This window comes from Leopardus geoffroyi, chromosome B2 (assembly GCF_018350155.1).
Source record: "Leopardus geoffroyi isolate Oge1 chromosome B2, O.geoffroyi_Oge1_pat1.0, whole genome shotgun sequence".
Lineage (NCBI taxonomy): Eukaryota > Metazoa > Chordata > Mammalia > Carnivora > Felidae > Leopardus > Leopardus geoffroyi.
Window position 1 is genome coordinate 39,480,854 of NC_059332.1, and position 22,247 is coordinate 39,503,100.

At 54.1% G+C, this 22,247-nt stretch overlaps 2 protein-coding genes and 1 long non-coding RNA gene across 6 annotated transcripts; 1 reads left to right on the forward strand and 2 right to left on the reverse strand.

Annotated features, from left to right (window-relative positions):
- Positions 1-1,047: 1,047 nt before the first annotated feature.
- On the reverse strand, positions 1,048-12,159 carry UNC5CL (unc-5 family C-terminal like). 3 transcript variants are annotated; one of them, XM_045498094.1, is made up of 10 exons: positions 12,012-12,117; positions 11,600-11,784; positions 7,943-8,388; positions 7,120-7,420; positions 6,129-6,391; positions 5,400-5,501; positions 5,079-5,146; positions 4,145-4,245; positions 3,884-3,997; positions 1,048-2,759 (listed from the first exon to the last, which is right to left on the reverse strand). In XM_045498094.1, the coding sequence occupies exons 2-10, from the start codon at positions 11,713-11,715 to the stop codon at positions 2,555-2,557; spliced, it is 1,716 nt and encodes a 571-aa protein (XP_045354050.1). In that variant the 5' UTR covers positions 11,716-11,784; positions 12,012-12,117; the 3' UTR covers positions 1,048-2,554. The 3 variants fall into 3 exon arrangements, with proteins under 3 accessions (XP_045354050.1, XP_045354051.1, XP_045354052.1); XM_045498095.1 differs by lacking the exon at positions 11,600-11,784 and having other exon boundaries at positions 12,012-12,159; XM_045498096.1 differs by lacking the exons at positions 11,600-11,784; positions 12,012-12,117 and adding an exon at positions 9,673-9,880.
- A 104-nt stretch (positions 12,160-12,263) lies between these two features.
- Positions 12,264-17,026, forward strand: TSPO2 (translocator protein 2). 2 transcript variants are annotated; one of them, XM_045498097.1, is made up of 5 exons: positions 12,266-12,416; positions 13,379-14,446; positions 15,582-15,771; positions 16,144-16,285; positions 16,553-17,026. In XM_045498097.1, the coding sequence occupies exons 3-5, from the start codon at positions 15,602-15,604 to the stop codon at positions 16,751-16,753; spliced, it is 513 nt and encodes a 170-aa protein (XP_045354053.1). In that variant the 5' UTR covers positions 12,266-12,416; positions 13,379-14,446; positions 15,582-15,601; the 3' UTR covers positions 16,754-17,026. The 2 variants fall into 2 exon arrangements, with proteins under 2 accessions (XP_045354055.1, XP_045354053.1); XM_045498099.1 differs by lacking the exon at positions 13,379-14,446 and having other exon boundaries at positions 12,264-12,416.
- A 1,123-nt stretch (positions 17,027-18,149) lies between these two features.
- LOC123609715 lies at positions 18,150-21,621 on the reverse strand. The gene is made up of 3 exons (XR_006717925.1): positions 21,338-21,621; positions 20,855-21,010; positions 18,150-19,372 (listed from the first exon to the last, which is right to left on the reverse strand). It is a non-coding gene; the product is annotated as an uncharacterized LOC123609715 (long non-coding RNA).
- Positions 21,622-22,247: the final 626 nt, after the last annotated feature.

Here is a 22,247-nt window from a genome sequence, read left to right on the forward strand (position 1 = left end):
CAATCCTTGCAGCTCATTCCCCTGCCAGCTGTAAACCCAAAAGAAGGAAGTTTAGGCACGGGCCCTACAACATGCGTGAGAGCAGAAGTCACAAGTTTGGTGTTTTAGGAACCAGGCAGGTGGCCTACTAGGAAAAGGGCCAGAGGTAAGGCCACAAGCAGTGACCAGTTGCGCTATTTATAGGCCACACACAAAGAAAAATTCCCCAAGTGGATATCCCTGGGTCACCAGTGAGCCATCCCTTGCACAGGTCCTTGGAATCAAAAGGACGCCCTGAGCCTCAAACATGGTCGCTTCATCCACGGGTGAAGAGTCTGAAGCCAGAGCGGAGAGAGCTGTGCTAAATGGCACTCAAGCATGGACTGAGCGCTAAGTCTCCTAACGCCCCGGGAACACGCCAGCTCTCAGCTTTGGGTGCTGGCAAAAACACACCAAGCAGGTCCGATTTAAGAAAGGAAGAATCCACCCTCCAGGGATGGGGCCGCCTGCCACCCACCTGTAGATTTCCAAGCTCCTTTTTCCAGGCACTGCAAGCACCAGCCCATTCTGAGGAATTAGAGCGGGGGGCCAGAGGCATCCTGTCCCAGCACAGAAACCCCCGTGACTTTGATGCACCAGAGGACTTGAAACTCTTAAAATTATTTGTTCCAGGGTAGGGAGGAACACAAGATAAAGATGCCTTGGGCTGACGTGGAGAGTAAGGAAGAGACATGGGAGAAAAGGAGGAGGCCCTACCCGGATCCCAGGACAGACAGTTGCTTCTGAGCCAAGAAGTGGGGAAGGCCGAGGCACCAACCAAAAGGGTGGAACGCCAAGCAAGAGGGAAGAGGTGAAAGGGCCCCACCCTGCAGGTTCACTTCTAACAGAAAGGGAAGTGACCCTCCCTGATTGACCATGCTGAACCCAGACGATACGCCTACCAGAAGCACAATCTACCAAATGCTTGCCTCTAAGCAGCCCCGACTGCTATAATCTGACCAAATAAAGCCATTCATACCCACATCCAAATTTATCAATCTGAGCAAAATACAGTTAGCAACAAAGAAATGAAATTTTCGTATTTTATTATTATACAATATTGTTTATCATAGAAAAAGCTTTGATATCTTTTCATTAAATACAAAAGCAAATTGCTAGTAAAGAGATTGCTTGCCTGCCCTTAAAAAAAAAAATTTAACAATACCTGTTTGCAAACAAAAACATTACTAGAATGGAGGCAAATCCTTTGTTCTCTTTTCAGGACCCAGCCCACTGATCTCTTTTCTGTACAGTGTCTAACACATCGTAGGCACGGAATAAATATTTGTTGACTGAATGGCGTGTTCTTTAATCCCTATTGTTTATTTCCTGACCCTAAATTGGATCTTGATTCACAGGGTAAAATCCACACCCCCACCCCCATTCCTAGGGTAGCCCAGTGTCCTTTCATTGCCTTTGATACATGACATTGGCCCAGAGACACTTGCCTGAGGGGAATGACTGAGGGTTTCCGAGGGTGAAGAAAACCCTCAAAGGCAGGCCCAGTGACTCGGTAGAGGCAAAGAGATGCTAAGACAGAGACTAACACACAGATTCAGGGATGCAGAGACTGCAGAAAATGGTGACAGCAAAATGGAACCAGAGACACTGAAAACTCACACAGTTCCAGATAAAGAGGTAAAAAGGTTGGGCACGAATGTTAATCTTGTAGTTTCTTGTCAGCATTGATGTTTTATGACAGAGATAATGGCAGAAAGAAAGGAAGACAAGGCAAGGGTGGGAAGAGAGAGAGACAAAGGAAGACAAAGGAGACAGGTGGACAGCCGGGCATGACTGACCTTGAACCCTCCCCGCACACCCATGCTCACTCTTGGCTCCTACTCTAAGTCCAGCCACCATCACCCTCTATCCCCACTCAAAGACTGCTGAACCACTCTATGCTCATCCCAACCCTTTCTCCAGCATCCTCCATGAAGCCTTCTCCTGCTCCAGCCCACGCCCGGCTGCCTCCCGTCTCAGCTCCTAAAGCACGCTCACATCCCCTAACCCCAGGGCACTGCTGTTTTGGAAATAGCCCCTCATCCATGAGGGCATATTGACTCCCACAAGAGAACTGCGGGTTTGTCAAGCTCCAAGCCCCATTTCCTCCATGCCAGGATTCCCCCGTGATACCCAGTCCGATGCGAAGTATCACTAAGTGCGCAGCGAATCCTTGTGAACTGACCAGTCCCCAAGGAGTGCCGACAGGGCAGCCTAACAGTCCACTGGGTCTATGCAGCAGCTTCCTGGAGGCTGGCCATGCCAGGGCCATCTCCTGGGCTCCTGCGCCCCCTGCCGACCAGGATGGGACCCGTTCGCAGCACGAAGCTGGTCTCTAGGATCGCGCCAGGGAAGCTGACAGTGTCCCCCCATCCCGCCGCCCCCTGGTCTCACGGTGGCCACAGCCACCGTCTGAGGGTTCTGATGAGGTCGGTGGGCGCGGCCAGAAGCAGCTGCCGCGCTCTCCCTCGGTGTCGGGGGCCCCCAGGTGCCCAGAGTGCTGCGAGGAGGTCCCCACCCTGCCCCCTGGGGGCGCTCAGAGCTTCTCGTCCAGTTCCAAGCCCTGGTTCTCCTGGGCGCCCCCGCCGCCGTGCGTCCCGCTCAGGTAGTTCTGGATGGCCGAGGCGCAGTCCAGCCGCTCCATGACGGTCATGAGGTAGTGCAGTTCCTGCAGGCTGCCGTTCTGCTCCTCAAACAGCTCCAGGATGGCTGCGGCTGGGCTGCGCTGGCAGGACAGGAACCTGGCGGGATGGGGGATGGGCGATGCACTGGAGCCAGGTCCACCCCTTCCCCCGCTCCCACCCCGCCCTCCAGCTCTGGCCCTCATCCTGCTCTTGCTTGCCTTCCAGGGCACCTGGGTGGTGGGAGGGCCCCGGACCTTGAGATCTGAGCTTGTCCTGGCTCAAAGGCTACTTCTCTCTAGGCCCCAGTCTCCTCCTCCTTCGCCGAGGGCTCCGACGAGAGAATTGCCTCCAGCTCACATGTTCTGTAATTGCCTTCTCCGTTTCCCCTCCCCCTCCCTCTCTCCCAGGCCACCACATCCTGCCCACCACTCGGGAAACAGCTGCTCGAAACCAGGCTTCACCATGACCCTCCCCTGCTCAAAAACCTTTCGGGGTCTCCTTCCAGTACCAACCAAACCCATACTCCAGACCCCGGGCTCATCCATAGCTTGGCGTTGCCCTTTTCTTCTGACCTTTTCTCCCAGCCCCCATCCTTCTGTGGGCCCATCCCCTTCCCACCTTGCACACAGCACACTCACAAACAGCTGTGCTCTTCCCTCCACACAGATGGGTACTTGATAAACATTTAATAGGTAGGTGACTTTTAAATCCGCTTTGCTCTCAGCTGGGTCCAGTCCTAGTCCCATCTCCTGGGTGAAGTCCTTCCTGACCACCACACTCACAGTCTGGGTTCTGGAGCTTAGCTCAGAATTGTTCTCCTACTGATTGCTGTTGACAGAGACCATGGTTGCATTGCCCCCTGCCCCCATTACGACTAACATGTATTGAATTAACATGTGCCAGGCACTCAGCTACATGCTTTATACACATGACCTTACGGTGTGCATTCTACCCCTCAGGGCACAGCATGTCAAGCACTCAGTATGTACCCAATGACTTATGCGTTAATTGATTCATTTTTAAACATTTATTGGGCACCTACTTATGGGCCAAGGCATCATTCTAGGTACTGAGAATACAGTAATAAATAGAGCTGCTCTATCATGGGGAACGGGGTGGGGAGTAGCTATTCTCGGACTTTTAAGCTGCTTCCTTATCTGTGCTGCAGTCCTCAAGGTGTCCTGACAGCCCCCGACCCCAGTTCGCCCTCCTCTCCCATGCGCAGACCCCACTCCTCTTACCGGATTTTCATGCCGCAGAGCCCCAAGTGGGAGGCCAGTCGACGCCAGTCATTGCCCGTGATGCTGTTTGGCTCCAACAACATTTGCAGCTGCTCAAAGAGCTCTGGAGGCAGCCTGGGGCAGAGGGGGTCCTCAGAGAGGGGGATCAGAGAAACCCAGTCCGTTCCACACACACCCTGAATTGTGTATGCGCCCTCTGTGGGCACTGGGGCAGGAATCTCAAAAGTCCCCCAGCCAGCAGCCCAGGCCACCCCACCTCACCTGTTGCATGGGGGTGGCTGAGAGACAGGGGGTGGCACCGCCCAGGATTCTTCCTCTGATGCCTGGAATCTGAGGATTTCCATGTACTTGGTCTCCATGCCCTGAGCCAACAGAGGGTCAGGGAACCCATTTAGGCAGCATGAGACATCCCCTGAATGAAACTAGGGAACCTGCCTCCATTCCCCATGTCCAGAGCTACTTTACCAGGAGACATCAGGACCCCCTACCCTCTGCTTCCCTGGCCCCAGAACTTTCACCTTTAAGTTTCCCTACTGAGCTCTTTGGGAGCTGAGACATGAAGACCAAACATGGTGCGTCCTAACATACCAGGAGAAGTCTGGGTGAGGTCATAGGGCAGGGGAAAGTCTTCCAAAAATAGGGACCCTGAACTCAGGCACATGTGTCTCCTTCCCCCCAGCCCTTGGTTCCTCCTTGCAGGGGACAACCTGAGAGCTATCTGCTTACTCTCCACCAAGATACCACCATGGTTCCCCAAAGATTCTCAACCCTGATTTCTTCAAACCTTCCCCCTTCGGAGAGTCAGATACTTAACTCCCATCCCACCTACTCGAGATCCTCTCCCTGGTCGCTCTTCTCACTGAAGATACACAACATCATCTCTCAGATGCATATAGTCAGCCTAGAAAGAAACCACTTCTCCTGGATGCCCAAGTCCCTCTGGGCCAAGAGAAGGGGTTCATCCAGGGTTTGGTTCTTTTACCCTCCTACTGGATTCATCCATGGGTAGATAAGAGAGAGTCAGGGAATAGAGGGTAGCTTGGAGGCCAGGTGGTCTAAGCCCCTGGAAGAATGCCAACCACCTACTGAATTATGTGATTGGGGCCATACTTACTGGGCACCAGACCCCTCGCCCACTTGACCCAGGACTCCTCCAGGCCCTGCCCTTCCCCTCTGCCCCTCAGCTCCAACTCACGTCCTGGAAGGTATGCATAGTGACGATGATCTCATTGGTAAGCGCTGAGCAGTCCTCATTCTCATTGGCTACAAAGAGGAGAGGACATGGCAGGCATGAGAGGGAAAGGCCCGGTGCAAGACAGCAGGGGAAGTGAAAGGGACTCCACAGTAAGGCTTTGGAAATCTGAAGACATTGGGCAGGACCCTCCATCTTTCTCTCCTCAAAGATCAGTTGTGGCTCCTCGCCTTTTAGAGAAGGTCTGCACGCAGGCCTGACCAGATGGGGAGCCCCAGAGGGGTGAGGGGAAGGGGCGGGGAGGGGACAGGGCCCCTGCACTACCTGCTTTCCTCCGGAAGCAGAAGGAACGGAAGGGGCACTTTCCATGCCAGATGTGGAGATGGGGAACCAGCTGGCAACTGCTCTCATCCACATTCTCCCAACCTGGGGAGGAGGCAGAGCGGAGGGCCTCAGAAAGTGGGGTCTTCCACAAGTGTTTGGAGGAGACCTATTCTGTGCAGGGTGCTGTGGGGAGGGATGAGGAGGGAGCGAAAGCAGGAGGGGGTCTCAAGTGGATGGGAGTCCTCAGAGCCTGGCCAGGACCCTGCGAGCAGCCTTCCCTAGCACCACACACCTCCCACACGCACACAGCACACAGGCCTCCCGCCTCCCACCGAGCAGCCACGCATCTGTCCACAAACCACACAGACATCCCAGGCCCCGTGAGCAAGCGCACCAGCAGGTGCCACAGAGGAAGGAGGGCAGAGAAGACTAGGACTCCTCCTTAGATACCGGGCCCCCAGCCCGGTGGGACGATAAAAGCCTCCCCTCCCCTTCCCCCACCCCTGCATCATCCTATCCTCCCACGGAGGGGCCAGGGCTTAATGGGCCACAGAGGGTGGGAGTGGGCAAAGCCTGGGGCTCCTGGAGGCAGCCACAGAAACCAGGGGTCCCCTGGAAGCTGTTGCCTGCCCAGGAGTCTCCAAAAGAACCTTGAGGGTCCCAGATTTCTACGCAGGGGGAGGTCCAGACCCCTCCCTCTAGTGCCCCCCCCCAAACCCCCTCCCTCACCCTCAGAGATGTACTTGAGCTTCAGGCACTGGTCCCCTCGGGCCCCCGTGAAGTCGAAGAGCTGGCAGGGCCCGCGCAGGCGACCACCGTGGGGCTGCTCGTTGGCCATGGCCCACTGCAGGGCGCAGGGCGTGTTGTTGAGAAAATAGATGCGCAGCTGCAGGTGGGACTGTCCCGGCACCAACGGCGAGCAGAACACAGCCAGCTGCAGCCATTTGCGGGCTTCCCGGCCCGCGGGCGCCTCCAGCACACAGGTGTAGAGGCTGCAGAGAAAGACGGTGACAGGAGAGGCTGGGACCCCGGTGCACCTGCCGCCAGGCTCCTCCTGCGCTCGAGGATCCAAGGAGAGCGGCGTGGGGCGTGGACAGGGAGGAAGTGGCAGGGAGTCAGGCCGGTGGGGGGATTAAAAGTGAGTCAGGTCACTTTTAATGGGGAGCGTCACCGAATGGGCAGAAGAGCCATCAAGCGTCCTCCAGCACGAGAGAGAGGAGAGGTGGGCTCCAGGGCCACTATGCTTCCCAGGGGACCCACACACACAGCTGGCCCTGCTCTGCACAGGGGTGGGAAGGAGCGGCAGAAGGGCCGGTGGTTCTAGAAAGACAGAGCTGAGGACAGACAGGCGATGGGAGGGGGTCTTCGAAAACTGGAGAGGACAGGCAGCCCTGGACAGTTCAGGGACAGTCTTGAACAGGGGCACAGGGTAGAAACAGTTTTAGAGAGACAAAGGTGGGGATGGGTCAGGCCCCTTCCAGACGGAGGGCTGGGGTTGTGGTTGCAGGCAGGCAGAGAAACTACAGCAGGTTGCTAATCCTGGACAGGGTTTGAGTGAGACAAGCTGCCCTACCCACTAGGACAGAGGGACCAGGAAGGGACACCGGGCGAAAAGGGATTTGTGGGGCATCTGGAACAGATCAAGGGGCAATTCCATACAGAGAGATGGGGGTGAGGCAGACAGAGAACACGGGCAGGAAGACTGGGCCGACAGGCCTACCTGAAGTGAGAGAGGCGGATGCGACACTCGTCCCTGGACGTGTGGGCCCCTGGCCGCCCTAGGGGCCTCCAGACCTTGGCATCGAGCAGGGTCGTGTTGCTGCTGTAGGTGCGTGCATGGCAGGGCTGCTGGGCACAGTGCTTGAACGTGAGGGTGCAGGGCTGCAGGAAGGAGGCCCCGTGGGGGCCACATGCCACCACAGGGCTCACCAGCCCCTGGGCTCGGGACAACGACGGGGCATCCAACAAGTCCCACACCAGGATCAGCGATACCCGCTCCTGGCGGCCCACAGCCACAGCACCTGGGGAGAACGAGCGTTGAGACGGGCCTGGCAGGCAGGCACCCCGCCACCCCAGAATGGGCCAGGCCACAGCGGGAGGGGAGGTGGGACAGGAGCCAAAGAGAGAGGGTGCCTCGCAGGGCACTGGGCGAGGCAGTGTGGAAGGAGAGAAAGACTGTGAGCCGGCTTGCGGTGTAAGCCTCAGCAAGCCGCCCTCCTTCCTTCCAGGGATGCCGCCAGCCCAGTGGGGGCTTGTGGGAGTTTGCAAATTTGCAAAAGGTGCTCTTGCTCCAGACACTCTCCTTGCTGGAGAATTGTCATAACACACCGTTCGTTACTACCAGGCACTCTACTTCCACCTGTCAGGAAGCCGTCACAAAAATATGTAATCTATCCATCTTTGGAGTCAATAAAGCCATACTAAAAATATAAACAATTTTCAAAATTATGGCGATGTCTACGAATGATGCTCCCTTAGGCGCGATGCCCTTGTACAACGCGCAACAAACAGCTATATGCTGAGAAGGGAGAGGGTGCTGTTACCTGGCGGGATGAGCAGAGAGATGCCCATATCCCGGAGCATCAGGCAGCCACCGCGGTGATCCACCTCTCGAGCCGAAAACACCAACAGCTTGTGCATCAGCTGACGGACGACGGTCTGGCCTTGAGTGGGTGTATGCAGTTCCTGGTAGAAGGCAGCCATCTCCGGCAGTGTGGCTGGCGGGCACTGCCTTGGGGACTCATTTTCTGGTAGAGGAGTGGGATGGGACACTGGCTCCTCTTGGTTATCCAGCTTCCAAAAGGCCCCCAGCAGCCAGCGAGGACAGTGCCATCGGAGGCACTGGACCAGAAGGAGGGCACTCGCCACCGGGACCCCCACCAGCAGTAGGAACTGGGCAGGTTGGAAGGAGCACTCATGGGAGCACATCCACCTGGTCATTTGATGCTGCCAGTCCCCGTGCACCCCTGTGCCAGCCAAGGCCAAGAACCTGGAGGACAAAAGAGGTCAGTGCCAGGTAAACCTTTGTAACATCATGGAGGCCAAGACTTGGCCCCCAAGTGGCTGCGATGAGGGAGCAAATTGTCTTCATTGTAGTGACTCCTCCATCAATTCCTTTAACGGGACCTCACCCATCTGCGTCTTACTCAAGAACCTACCGTCGCTCCCCATGGCCTATTATGTCAAATTAGACTCCTCTGCGGCAGTAAGAGCTTGGGTTTGGAGTTACATGATGTAAATTCAAATGCCGCCTTGGTCACTGGCTGAGAGAGTTTGCCGTATTGCTTAATGTGCCGTAGTTTCTGCATATGTCAGAATATCCATCTTGATCTTTACAGAAAAATCTTTAAGGGGGGAAGCAAGTTACGGAGAAGTAGACATCCTCCGATCTCGTTAATGTAGGTAACGGAACTATATACAAGTATAGATACATATTTATGGGTGTATACATGTCAGTTAGGGAGAAAGGTCTGGGGCAGTGCTATGCAGTAAAAACGATGTAAGCCACAAATGTAATTTTAAACTTTCTAGGGACATTAAAAAGGCCAAAAAGAAAAAACCAGGAGGAATTAATTTTAATAATAGATTTTATGTAACCCAATATATTCAAAACATCATCATTTTGAGAGGAAATCAATATAAAATTATTGCATTAGTTTTCATTCTGTTTTCATACTAGGTCTCTGAAATCCCTGTGTATTTTACACTTCCAGCACATCGCAGTTGGGACGTACTCTAGTTCATGTGCTCAGCAGCCACACATGCTGGTGACTCCTGTCTTGGGCCACGCAGGGCTGAGAGGATACACCCCCAAACTATTCCCGCCCATCACTACCGAAAGAGACAGGAAATTGAGAGGGTGGAAGGTGGAAAGTAGGACCGTCCGTTTTCTCGAACTCTTTTCTTCTGTATTTGAATTTTCCACCCCAAGCCTCTTATACTAACTTTGTCGTTCTTTTTAAGAGCTATCCAAAGCAAAAACATAATGACCTCTGAGAGCAGAGCGATTGTGAGGATAGCACGAGATCACGTGAAAAGCATTTGTAGATGACAAAGCACTGGCCCAAATAGGTTTCTTTCTTCATGCCTCCACCCTCCGCCCCACCCCCCACACCTGCTACCAGAAAGGTCTGAAGGCGGCTCACAGGGATATGTGAAATATGATAGGGGTAACAGAGTCAAAAGTGGAAGCAAAAAGAGAAAGAAAAACACAAGTGGGAGCCTCCAGTGAGGCTGGACTGAGGCCAGGCCAAAACACACACTGCCTGCTCACCTGGTTACCAGCGGGGAGCCTCAGACTGGAACCTGGCCCTTCCAGCAGCCTCCCCCATAAGGATGCCACACCTTCCTTCGGGAGGCCCTCCAGGGTCTACCACCTCTCGCTCATACTTTCCCGCTTCCTCCCTTGATTTCCAGCACCCTGCACTCCTGCCAGGCTGTGCGCCTCCCACCTGTCTAGTTCCAACCTCTCGGCCCTTGCTCCCTCCCGCTCTTCTCCCCACCTGGACCCCTCTCCTGCTCCACAGCACCTCCCCCCGGCTCACCCACCCTTGGCAGCCTCACCCCTCGGAACTTTCTCCCTGCTGTCATCCCACCTCATTGAGCAACCCTTGACTCCATGCCGTCACGCGTGGTGTTCCCACCCCCTCCGGGCTGGTGCTCAGAACACGTGGAGCCCACACTGCGGGAAGTTCAGTCGTGACAAAGATGACGTCTTACGTGGAGCTTCTGAGGGAATGTGACTCATTCGCTCTGTCGCTGAGTTCTGTGAGATATACGGCCTCTTTCAAAGTCCTCGGGATCCCCAGGATTGATTCACTAGGGTCTGTGCTAGAAAGGCTTCTGGCATCCATTCATCTCCAGCCCCTTCACTCGCACCCGGACCCGGCGCTCAGGCCTTGCCCCAAGACACCACCAGCTCCTCCCTTGCCCTCCGACTTCCTTCCTTCCTCAGGGCCCACGAAACCCAAGCCCCTTTCCTTAGGTTCTCCCAGACAGGGGAAGAAATTCATCTGTATCCTCAGGCTTAAGGGCTGGGGTGGGATCTATTCCCCGCCGCCCCACACCCGTGTCCTCACTGAAAACGTAGCCAGGGAGGAAGGTGTGACGTTGTTCCTTTTGCCTTAAAACTCAACCTTGCAGAAAAAGTGCCCCGGCCAAGCCTCTTGCAGGGCACACAAGTCAAGTGGACGAGCTGGCAGGACCCCCCCAGTCTGGTGGGAAAGGCGGGGGGGTTGGAGCAGTCAGCCTCCCTTTATGGTGCATCCGTTCCTTTTGGTTCTTTGACATTAAAGATAATTGGAATTATAACTGCGCTAGTAACAGCTAACTTTTATGGAGCTTTGCTCTACGCCACCGTGTTAGAGCGCTCTGTGGGGCCTAACTCATTTGATCCTCACAGTGGTCTGTGAGCTAGGTGTTATTTTTATCTCCGTGTCATAGATAAGGAAGCCAAGTTTTCTCCCCACGGTGAGGATGTATGAGGGGTTATTAAGCTACAAGCGAAGGCAGAGGGAAGGATGAACAGGGATGACAGCGGTGTTCCAGAAACACTACCTCTCTCTCCAAGCCCCTTCTTTTTCCCCAGGGTCTCTCTTCCTTTGCACTTCGAGATGACAGGAAGTTGCAAGAGCAAGAAACACAAATAAAGTAAAAAGAAATAAAAACACCGAACAGTATAACCTCGGCTCCATAGGGAGTGATATCCCTACCGCCCCCTGCCCACAAAGGCACCCGTGGCAGGTGATGGGCTAGCTAGCATGAAAGAAAAGAGGGACTCTGCTTTGTTTCTGTAGCAACAACCTTCCTGGAGCCTCCAAGGACCAGAGTCCAACCCCCCTCCACCCCATTGGGTGACGCAGCAGAATCTCCTTGTCCAGCCTGGAAGAGTTGGCATACTCCTCCCTAAAGCCTAGAGGGGCCTCTCATGGGAAGCCCACTCATTAACTCTCCCCCAGCTCAGCCACCTTTCCCCCAGGCTCATAGCTCTCCAAGCTGCTAGGCCCTCACTCCATCGGCCCCCTAACCCCAAGAGGAGGTAGGCCTGAATCTACAGCAGGGTAACCAGCTAGATGTAGCCTGGACCTTCCCGACCCCCTGACTCCTTAGTGCCCGTGTCTCCAGTTTGTCTTGCTCCTGCCCCCAGCTCATCCCAGGTAGCAGGTCCCCAAGATAAGGGTCCTTTAGAATGCTGCCCTCACCTGTCTCTAGGGAGTTGCCTCCTCCAGCACGAAGATCTGGGCTCCTGCTGCAAAGCTTTTCTCACGTCCTTCGAGGAAATTCTCAACCCTTCTCCCACATCACTGGCTTTTACCATGCCCACTCAAGCCCTGATAGATCTCGTTATTGAAGCACGTAAAAAGTGCCAGGATGGATGAGTCCAAACCTGTCACGGGCAACATTCTTTCAGCGTAGTATACATTTCCATAGTGCATACAACTACCTCTCGGGTCCTCACGCCCACTGGACATTTGCCCTCTCCCCTCTCCTCCTCCAGTGGAGGCTCTCCACACTCTGGCAGGGCTGGCTCAGCTGGCCTGGCTCCTCCCCTGTACCCCAGATGGCTCCATTGCAATGCCCACCCCATGTCTATCTGCCCCAGGAGGTGCTCACCTTACTGTGTGGGTGCTTCCAGAGGCCCCCCTGCTCATCCAGGAATAGCAGTTCCTTGTCTGGAAACAGAGCAGTCCGTCAGACTCTGTCACCGGGCCAGCAGACAAGTGGAGGTGGGCGGGGAATCCGGGCAGGAGTGGCCCGGAGCTTCCCGGCAAAGTCCTCCCTCCCAGTGACCTAAAGAGGGGTGGGGGAATCTGTCCCTGTCTATTGGCAAAGTCCAGCCAAGGCAGGGGAGTGGAGGAGCTGAGGATCCCAGAAGTCAGAGGTCTTAATAGTCTGGGTCTGGGAGGGAGGAGACAGAGAAAGAGAAAACCTGGGGACAGGTGAACCCCTCCCTACAATGCCCTCTGCTGGCGAGTGGCTGCCCCAGCCAGAGGCTATTGAACTGACAGCCGGCAGAAGGTAAGAGGAGGGACCCCTAACAGGAGCTTCTCAAACTATAGTGTGCCCACAAACCACATGAGGCATTGGGTTAAAACGTGGGTCCCGATCCCATAGGTCTGAGCCAGAACCCGAGATTCTGCATCTCTAAAAAGCTCCCGGGTGATGCCAATGCCGCTGGTCCAGGAGCTTAGACCTTGTCTAGTTCCACCCTTTCCTGCACAGAGATGACAGAGGAGGCCCTGAGAGGGTTAACGACTCACAAGGTGCTGGCAGCACTGGGTGTTCCCCTATCTGCTCCCTGCCCACACTCAGAGTTGGCAGGGACACTGCACTTGGGGGAGAGCTGTCTTTGGGCTATTTGCCAACCTGAGTCCTTTCATAGAAATTCTGCCTGGGAAAGATAGTGCCACTGGAATGAAGGATCCCTGTGAAGATGGATAGATTTTTGTTATTGTTGTTGTTGTTGTTGTTGTTTTCAGCTGTTTGCTCTTGTACTCTTAGCTCCTGGTACAGCCTGGTCCATAGCAGGTATTTAAGAAAGACTTGTTGAGGGGCTCCTGGGTGGCTCAGTTAAGCCTCTGGCTCTTGACTTCAGCTCAGCTCATGATCTCATGGTTCATGAGTTCGAGCCCTGTATCGGGCTCTGCGCTGGTAAGTGCGGCCCCTGCTTGGGATTCTCTCTCTGCCCCTCCCCTGCTCGTGTGCTCTGTCTCTCTCTCAATCTCTCTCAAAATAAATAAATGAACAAGAAAGAAAGAAAGAAAGAAAGAAAGAAAGAAAGAAAGAAAGAAAGAAAAGAAAAGAAAAGAAAAGAAAAGAAAGGCAGACTTGTGGAATGAGTGTGTAGACCAGCTCAAAGAGAATGTGTTTTGGGGCCAGTCTACTGACACTGAACACAGGTGACTCACTTGTCCACTGTATAATCTTAGGCAAGTTACCCAACCCCTCTGAGCCTCCCTTCCCTTGTTTGTCAAATGCAGGCAATAATATCTACCTCGTGAGGGATAAGCATGGTCATTATTGAGCTAATAACTGTAAAATGCTCGCCCCAAAATGGGTGCTCCATGAGCGGCAACTCTTGTCACCGAGGGCTGGCCTCCTGCAGTTGGGGACCATGGTGAGCTCCCCAGCACACCCCCGCCCCAATTATCTCATAGAAAATAAGTAACCGCCACTGATTTCATCTCCGTTAATGATTCTCCAGCCTCCTGTCCCCTACCGCAACCCCCTCCCCTCCACCACCTTCCCCAAGGTAGAAGAGAGAGGATGGGGTAAACTCCTCCCAGGGATGCCCAGGTCCCCAGAGTGGAGAGATGGGGAAAAGGAGCAATGGCGAGCAGCCAATCTGGGAAGGAGACCTCATGAGTAAAGGACTAGCAAAGGAGAGGTGCTTGGAATTTTATAGGTATGAAAAGGGTAGGTGTTAGTCTTTGCTGGACAAAGCTCTGTCTGAGTCACATAGGAGGCTGCTTTGTCCTCTGAGTCATGAAGTTGTAGGGATTTGTGAAAATCCGTCAAGCTCGAGTTCTGAGAGGGGAAGGCCCATGCCAACTTGGCTATAACCTATGTCCTATAACCTGTGTCCATATATCATGAACTCCTTTCCAAAGCTGATGCTTGCCCCCCTTGGGGATAATCCCAGTTACAGGAAAGTCCTGGGGAAATCTGAGGGTCTGCACCACCCGTGGACACAAAGCCAGCTCATGGAATGTGCATACCACAGGTTCCAGAAGTCTTGTAGCCTGAGGCTGAGCCCGCCCAGAAGTCCGGGTGTCACAGAGCCAAAGCCTCAACCCTTCTATCAAGGGGCCCACTCCAGAGGCCAAGTCTAGTAGACCGGGGGAGGGGGGGGCTCTGCTAAATGAAACCCTTCAGGACCATGCAGGCAGCCAGCCTTCCATACACCCCAGCCAATGCCACCACTCTGTCATTGGAGAAAGGCAGACCAGATGGAGCCTCACTCCGCCCTTCTCCCGTCCCCCACCCTCCTCTGCCTTGCACACAACATATAGCATCGAGCACTTGGCCTGAGAAGTGTGCTGCCTGAGGTAAGGGGAACACAGGCCTGGGAATGAGGAGGCATCGGGAGGGTGGAGAACAGGATTTCTCCTGATGGGGGAGGGTGCGGGAGGCACCTCCAGCGCTGAACAGAAAAACGGAAAGAGGGAGACAGCAAGAGACAGGAAGGCAGAAGATGAACAAATGGACAGTGAGGACCAGAGGAATATAAATAGAGATGCACAGGTGGGCGGGCTAGTCAGCCCTGTGTCCGGAACCTCCGGGACATGGACAGGGGCCCTTGACGGGAAAAGATGGAGTAGGCAGTCACTCCAGGACCCTGAGAATGATATGGATGGGGGTCTTGGCTGGAGGAGGGTCTGTGCACAACTCCACATTCAAATGAGTATGGCAGCCTTTCAAAGACCAGGCCGTTGCGTCCTTGAGATGTCAGGCCACAGGAAAGCTGGGCGCTTATGTTTGTGGCTCCCGTCCCTCTGGAAGGGGAGAGGTGGAGGAGGGACCTCCCCAGCCCCTGAAGGGCAGGCGAGACGGAAACCTTCAGAGAAAGGAGGCCGGTGTCACTCAGCTGAGTGTGAATTCGGGCAGCAGCTCAGGCTGGGTGGGCCTCCCCAAGTCTGCCAGTCTGGTATATCGAGATAAGCCTGGGGGCGGATGGGCTGGCCGGTTCTTGACTAGTAAAGACCCCCAGGGATCCCTGGCTCCTGCCTTTCTGAACATAGTTGGGTATATCAGCTTGACTGAGTTCAGTATTAAGGCACCATCCCTGTGAAGGGCCTGCTATGTACCTGACCGAGTGCCACCCGCTATGGGAGGCAGGAGGGACGGTCATACATGGACCTGAACTCTAGGAGTCAGATACGTGCTGGGGGAAGGGAGCCTTTCACTCAGAAGCAGTTATCAATACGGGACGGTATCCTCTGTGTGCCAGATGAGTGGTGTGGAAAAAACAAGTCCACTGAAGCCAGAGAAAGGGCCCGGTGTGGGCTCACAGGAGCCGACGGGAGCTGGCCCAAGGTGGGGAGAATGGCCTCTGTGACTAGACGTCCTGTGAGGGGGCTCTGGCCAGGAAATAGCATCGGGTAGGAGGTGGAGACAGGCAAGCAGACACAGGGAAAGGACTGAGGGGGAGGCCCATCACCAGTGTGTCATCTGCCGTCCTAGATTTGCTCTCCGTGAGGAGAATGCAGCCTCAAGGAACCATCTTTGTGGCTCTTCCCCACCTGGGGCCCATCCTGGTCTGGTTGCTCACCCGTCGAACGTCTGGTTGGTACGACAGCCCAAAGAAGCCACCCTGGTGCCCACCTCACAAGGTCTTGATGGCAGGGTGGATAACCATCTACTTCGTCATAGGGTGAGCACCCATTTCGCATACCATGGGCCCTGTCCCCGAGCTACTGCTGTATCCTGGTCTCCAAAGGGATAGCACGCGCCATCTTAACGCTTAAGTGGGGTGGGGGGAGGGGGTCCCCTCTGCACCTGCCTAGGATTCCAGCCAGCCTTCTTCTTCCCCCTCTCCAAGTTTCCCCATTGCCTCCCCCACCTCACCATGCCCGGCTCCCCCCACCACCTCCTCACTGGCCCTCAAGTGATGCATTGACACTCTTGTACCCACAGCAGCCCACAGGGTTTCCTTTGGGAAACCAAGAGACCTTATGCCCGAGGGCTCCCTTCCTTTGCCATGGAACACCCTCCCTCTGAGTGTCCTGCCACCATCTCTCTGCAGCTATGCCTCCTACCTGGTGTGGAAGGACCTGGGAGGGGGCTTTGGGAGGCCCCTGGTCCTGCCTCTCGGCCTCTATGCTGTGCAGCTTGCCATCAGCTGGACTGTCCTGATTCTCTTTTTCGTAGCCCGCACCCATGGTCTGGTAAGGCACGCCGTGTTCGTCAGTGGAAGTAGTGTAGGAGCAGGTGAGACTACTGGGGCCCCCAAAGCAGATAGCACAAGAGACCAATGCAGGACAGGCAGGTAATGGGTGGGCACACTTCTCTGAGCTCTGGCCGAGTGCCCAGACCTCAGGAACTTGGCTCACTGGGTCTGGGATGCTGAAAGGTTGAGGGCTCAGTTCTCAGGGCAGCCTGCCTGACTGCCCTGACCCCACTGCTCACTCCCACCCCACCCCCCTCCCCCCCAGGCCCTGCTACACCTGCTGCTGCTCTACGGGCTGGTGGTGAGCACAGCGTTGATCTGGCATCCCGTCAACAAGCTGGCTGCCGTGCTCCTGCTGCCTTACCTGGCCTGGCTCACCGTGACTGCTTCCATCGCCTACCGCCTGTGGAGGGACAGCCTCTGTCCAAGCCAGCAGCCTCAGCCCAGTGGGGAGAAGAGCGACTGAGGCACCAGGGACAGGAGAGGAGGGAGGATGGCCAGGGTAGGGGTAGAAGAGAATGGCAAGGAGGGCTGTGGAGCTATTCTGGAGAGAGGGAAGGTGGGGGGCCAGGGAGCGATGAATCCCTAGAGACGACTCGGCCCAGGGTGGTCACCGTCCCGGGTCCCCCGGTGCCAATTTTCATTCCGATTTCAGAAATGGGAAGAAAGGGAAGAAACTTATTCTACACTTAATATGAATTAATTAATCCTGCACTAATAAATTAATTTAGTGATATCAGTTAATAAGATCCTTTACTAACTTTGAGGGTATGATGTGAAGTGCATATCTGGGTACACGATGTCTAGGGTCGTAGGGCAGGGGTCGCATCATCCGCACCTCTGCGGGAATGAACGCAGGAGTGTGTGCATGGGGAGGGCAAAGTGGGTACCCAGTCACGGTTCCACTCACACACCCTCCTGCATCAAGCTGAGTCTTTTAGGACTTAGATTTTCAGCTGCTGGGAACACAAAATCTTTATGATAAGTTCTATGAAAGCAAAACAGAAAAGTAAATAAAGTCGAAAAAAGGACACCAATTATAAGTGCCAGGTTTATATAATACATCTTATTATAGAATAGTTTAATTTAATTTTATCTTTTTAATCTTTCTTTATTTTTGAGAGAGAGAGAGAGTGCAAGCAGGGTAGGGACAGAAAGAGAAACAAAGAATCTAAAGCAGGCTCCAGGCTCTGAGCTGTCAGCACAGAGCCCGATGCAGGGCTCGAACTCACGAACCGCCAGATCATGACCTGAGTCGAAGTCAGTGGCTTAACCGACTGAGCCACCCAGGCGCCCCTATTTTATTGTATTTTAGTTAATATATGTTAATAATAATATTATAGTATGTATAACATATACCATATTACATTATGGTTATTATAATATTATACAATATGTTATATTATACATTATATATGTCATATTAAGACCTTATGTGATCATCTCTGTTCAGGTGGATTATAGATCATTTTTCACTTTTGTTTTCATATACTTTTTTACTATTAATTTTCAAAACCAATTAATGACTATTGTAATAAGAAAAAACATTGAGAAAAAGAGATGAATGCCTCAGAGTTAATGAGTGATTTCAGCAGGGACTTCTTGCCCAGGCTTCTCTTGTCCCACTTCTTCTCATTGGCTTCCTTATTTTCATCTATTCCTTTTTTATTTTTCGTCTCTTCCCTCCTATTGTTTTCTTCTCCTCTTGTTTCTTTTGTTTTTAATTGATGAAGACCTTTGAACTTTATTTTTTTTAATGTTTATTTATTTATTTTGGGAGAGAGCGAGCGATAGAGAGTGAGCAGGGGAGGGGCAGGGAGAGGGAGACAGAGAATCCCAAAGCAGGCTCTGCACTGTCAGCACGGAGCCCAATGCGGGGCTCAAACTCACGAACCGTGAGATCACGACCTGTGCTGAAATCAAGAGTCGGGCTCTTAACCAACTGAGCCACCCTTTCTCCTCTTATTTCAAGGCCCTGGTGGCAGCAAGGAGTGAGTGTCCCTGGGGTTGTCGCTCCAAATTCCAAACAAGGTCAGCTGGAAGGCCCAGACGCCTTGCATAGGAACTTCTGAAAGCATTGACCAGTCTCTCCGGGGATGGACCTGGGCATCAGTGTTTTTCAAACTCTCCAGGGTCTCCTGCCGCTCTCCTGCTGCGTGCATAGCAGAGCCCTTTGGGAGTTTATGAAAAACGCATATTCCTTAGACCCCACCCATGACCTAAGAATCAGGTGGGCTGATTTGGGGTGGGCTCCAGGCATCTTTAGATCTAACAAGAGCCCAGCACTTGTGTCCGCTCTCTCTAAAATGTGAGAGCTCCACGTATGGGTGGTCTCTCAGGGCTGTGTTTCTGGGAGCTGAGTTCTGGGTGGAGAACCAGCCGTGACCTGTCAGGCAAGGGCGAAGGACCACATCGGGGAGAAGCCAGAAGGACTTCACATTCGAGGAGACTGGCTCTTTCTGGAGCTCACCAGAGGAGAACAAGCAAGAAGGAAGCCGCATCCTTCCTCCTCCCCCCAGAAAGGGCACGCTGTGCCCCACCAGAAGTGTCAGGCACCTGTGCTCCTGGAAGGCACACACAGTGTCCCACCCCCCCTTTGTGTCCCCAGCCCCCGTGCAGCACAGGGCACGGAGCAGGTCTTCCTATGTGTTATTGCTTGGATAAATATACACTCTGTCTGTCCCCTTAAAAGAAAATGCTGACCAGAACGTCACCCACACCTGCAAGGCGACTCTGGACCCATTGAAAAAGCCTGTGTTTGGGGAAGGGAACGGTGTTCATAGTTTCTGAAGCTTCTCAGGTGGCTCTAACGTTCAGCCTGACTGAAACGGAAGCCAGAGTGGTTCTCAAAGTGTGGCCCAGTGACCTCCGGGGGCGGTTGTCGAAGGCCGGCTCCAGACCCACCGGAATCAGATCATCTTGGGGAACGAAGGCAGAGGGTGACGTGGTTTGCAGTTCTGGCCGCGGAGACAGGCCAGCCTGGGTGTGGATATTGACCGTCATTTATGAACCGGTAACCTGCGCAACTTACCTCACTGTCCGTGCTTCGTTTTTCTCAGCTGTGCGATGGGGCCCTCATAGAACCCTCGGGAAGAAGAGAGGCGATAATGAGTACAAAGTCATCTGACACAGAGGAAGTGCTTCAGAAATGTTAGCTTTTTAGGTGGGGACCCCAGGGGTCGCATGTTTACCAAGCACACGTGGTTCTGATTCCCACCATAGTTGGAGACCTATCTTGCTCCAAAACCCTGGCAATATTTCCCAAACTTCCCCAGAACCAGGAGAGCGAGTGACCTCCTCCTCAGGCCTGTGGGCTAGCCTGACCAGTGTCACATGCACAAAATGACTGCCTTTTTAGGTCACACATTCAGGTGGATTTTATCTTCACCTCCGTCAAATTTCCTAAAGCTGCTTTTAGCTGAACGTATAACCTCATTTATACGTGGAACTGTTGGAGACATAGAAACATAACCTATAAATACCTATAAACACCGCCTGGGTTCTCATCCCCGCTCTGTTATCACCACGTGACCTTAGATGAGTGAACGCCCCAGAATTATTTCTCATTGTCATCATCTCATATAGACAGTACAAATATCAGCTACGAATTTTATTTGTGTTGCCAGCTACTTCTAGAAGTTTAACTGATCCTCCAAGAAGAGGAGAGTCCATCCAAGCCGACTGCATGACCTCCCCCTCCCCAGTGCAAGTCGACCCACAAACCCAGGCGTCCAGATACCTCCAGTTTTGGACACTCCGCTCTAGAAGAAAGCTGGATTTGGGTGGCGTCCCAAGCCCTGGAGTAACAAGACTGCCCGATAGGATGAGCCAGTCTCAGAGGCTTCCTGGCTTTGAGCAGAAACAGCCAGAAAGGGCAGGACTCCAACATCAAACTCTCATCCTCTGTCCTCGAAGTCACCCTTAAAATTCCTTTCTGCACTGCTCCTTGGCTCCTGGGTGGGTGCCTTTAATCCCTCACTCTCCTAATCTGTCTGGACCCCTCGACCTCACCCTACCCCACCTCCCGGTCCTGAGCACACACTGCCCTTGGCCCCTCCTAGACCACCAGAGTTACCTAGAGTTGTGCCTGAACAGGGTCAGAGTTTCCTCATGTCTCTGCTAGACGTGTCCTGGGATCCCACCATCCCAAACATGTGTGTGTGCATCTCTGTCCCTGAGCGGTGTTTTTCCATTTGCCTCTGAGTGGGCACATGCTATGTGAGTATGAGTGGCGGGCTGGGGGGCAGGGGGGAGGGGGAGATGAGCTCTTCCAGGGCTGTGCAGATCCCCCCAGTATCTGGAGAGGTGGGGAGCTGCACCGGGTAAAACAGCAACCCCAGGAGGAGGTAAGTCTCTTTCTACTCTATCTCCACCCCTCCTTTGCTCCCCGGAATGCCACGTTCTTCCTCCCTTTGCCAAGTCTGCAGAATGGAGACACCCAGAGGCGAGGTGAGGCAGGGAGACCAATAGGTGTATGTCTGTCCAGTGGACAAAAGTTTGGTCAGCCTGGTTTGGAAGGGGCGGAGTGCAGGAAGTGTTTGCTCTGTGCGTCTCTGGCCCCTCTTACCTATGGGCAGGCAGAGGCGATGCCCTGGTGGCAGCGTAAGGCCCCCTGAGTGTTGTCAGGCCTGGGCCAGGGCTCCAACGTCTTCCTTTGTGGTGGCCACATCCATCCTCTCCCCTGCACCCCAAGCCGAGTTTCAGAGGCCTCTTTCTTGCAGTTCTGGAAAACAGGCACAAGACCCTGATTGTTTTAAGTACTTATTGTTAATCAATAAGTACAGGGCCAGGATAAGCCCTCTTTGTCACACCAGGCGCCTCATTCATCCCTCCACTGTCTTTCTTTCCAAGATCCCCCAGCGCACCCAGAAATTATCTGCCCACAGGACAACCAAAAACTCCCCTGTCCCCTTAAGCTGCACCTGCTTCATCCGTTGAGCATTGGAAGCGCTGAAATTCTCTTCTCAAACACTGATTAAGTTTATTGCTTCCCCCTAGTAGGTTCTTCGGCCCTGCAGACACCCCTTCAAAGAGGAACACTATTAGTCACCTTAATATGCGTGGTTGTTATCAGATCACTTTCCTCAAAGACTCAAAGCGGCCGCAGGAGCCGGGCGGTGCCGGGAGTGGCTGCTGGAATGGAGGACCACGGTGACCAGGACTAAAGTCCCCAGGAGCAGCGTGTTCTGCAAGGCGAGCCAAGCGTTGTGTCCTGCAACAGGAGGATACTGAAACCCCTGCCCTGCCCGGTGATTCTAGTGTCTTCTCTGCTCTCAGCCTTAGACCTCTGGGAGACCCTGGGGCCCCCTCCCCCCACCTGGCCGGAGCTCCAGACACCCCGTGTTTATGTCAACAGAGCGGTTGCTGGAGGGTGCAGGCTTCTGCCCGCCAGGGGGGTGTCTGGTGCCGGCAGCCGGTTGTTTGTGTACCTCGTCTCGGTAGTGACCGAGAGACGGGCACGCCCGGGCTGGGTCTCTGGGGCAACGCGCTGTTGGGGTCCCAGCTGTCCCTGCACATAAAGCACCCACTCCATCAGCGCGCTCCCAAGGTGTCTTCTTTCACAAAGTGAGAATTTAAACCTTCCCCTGGTGAGGCTTCTATTTTCCACTAGCCCCCTCCTGGCCTCTACTCCCTTCCCAGCGAGGGCAGCGAGGCAGCAGACTGAGACCCAAGGAAGAGCTGTGCCTGCTCCTGTCCCCTACTCCTCAGCCACCTCCAGAGCCCCTGAATTTTTTCTGAAATGACCCTGGGAAAAGGGACAGGGAGAGGCAGCCTGCGGCTCACCTTGGGCCGAATCCGGCTCCTTCCAGTCACTGCCACCCGGAGTGAAGGGGGCTGAGGCCTGCAGGGACAGATCGCAAGAATTCCTTTTTTGGTTTCCATCCCCATTCACCAGCTGCTTTGTCTCTGCACCTATACCCCCTACACACACACACACACACACGCACACACACGCACAC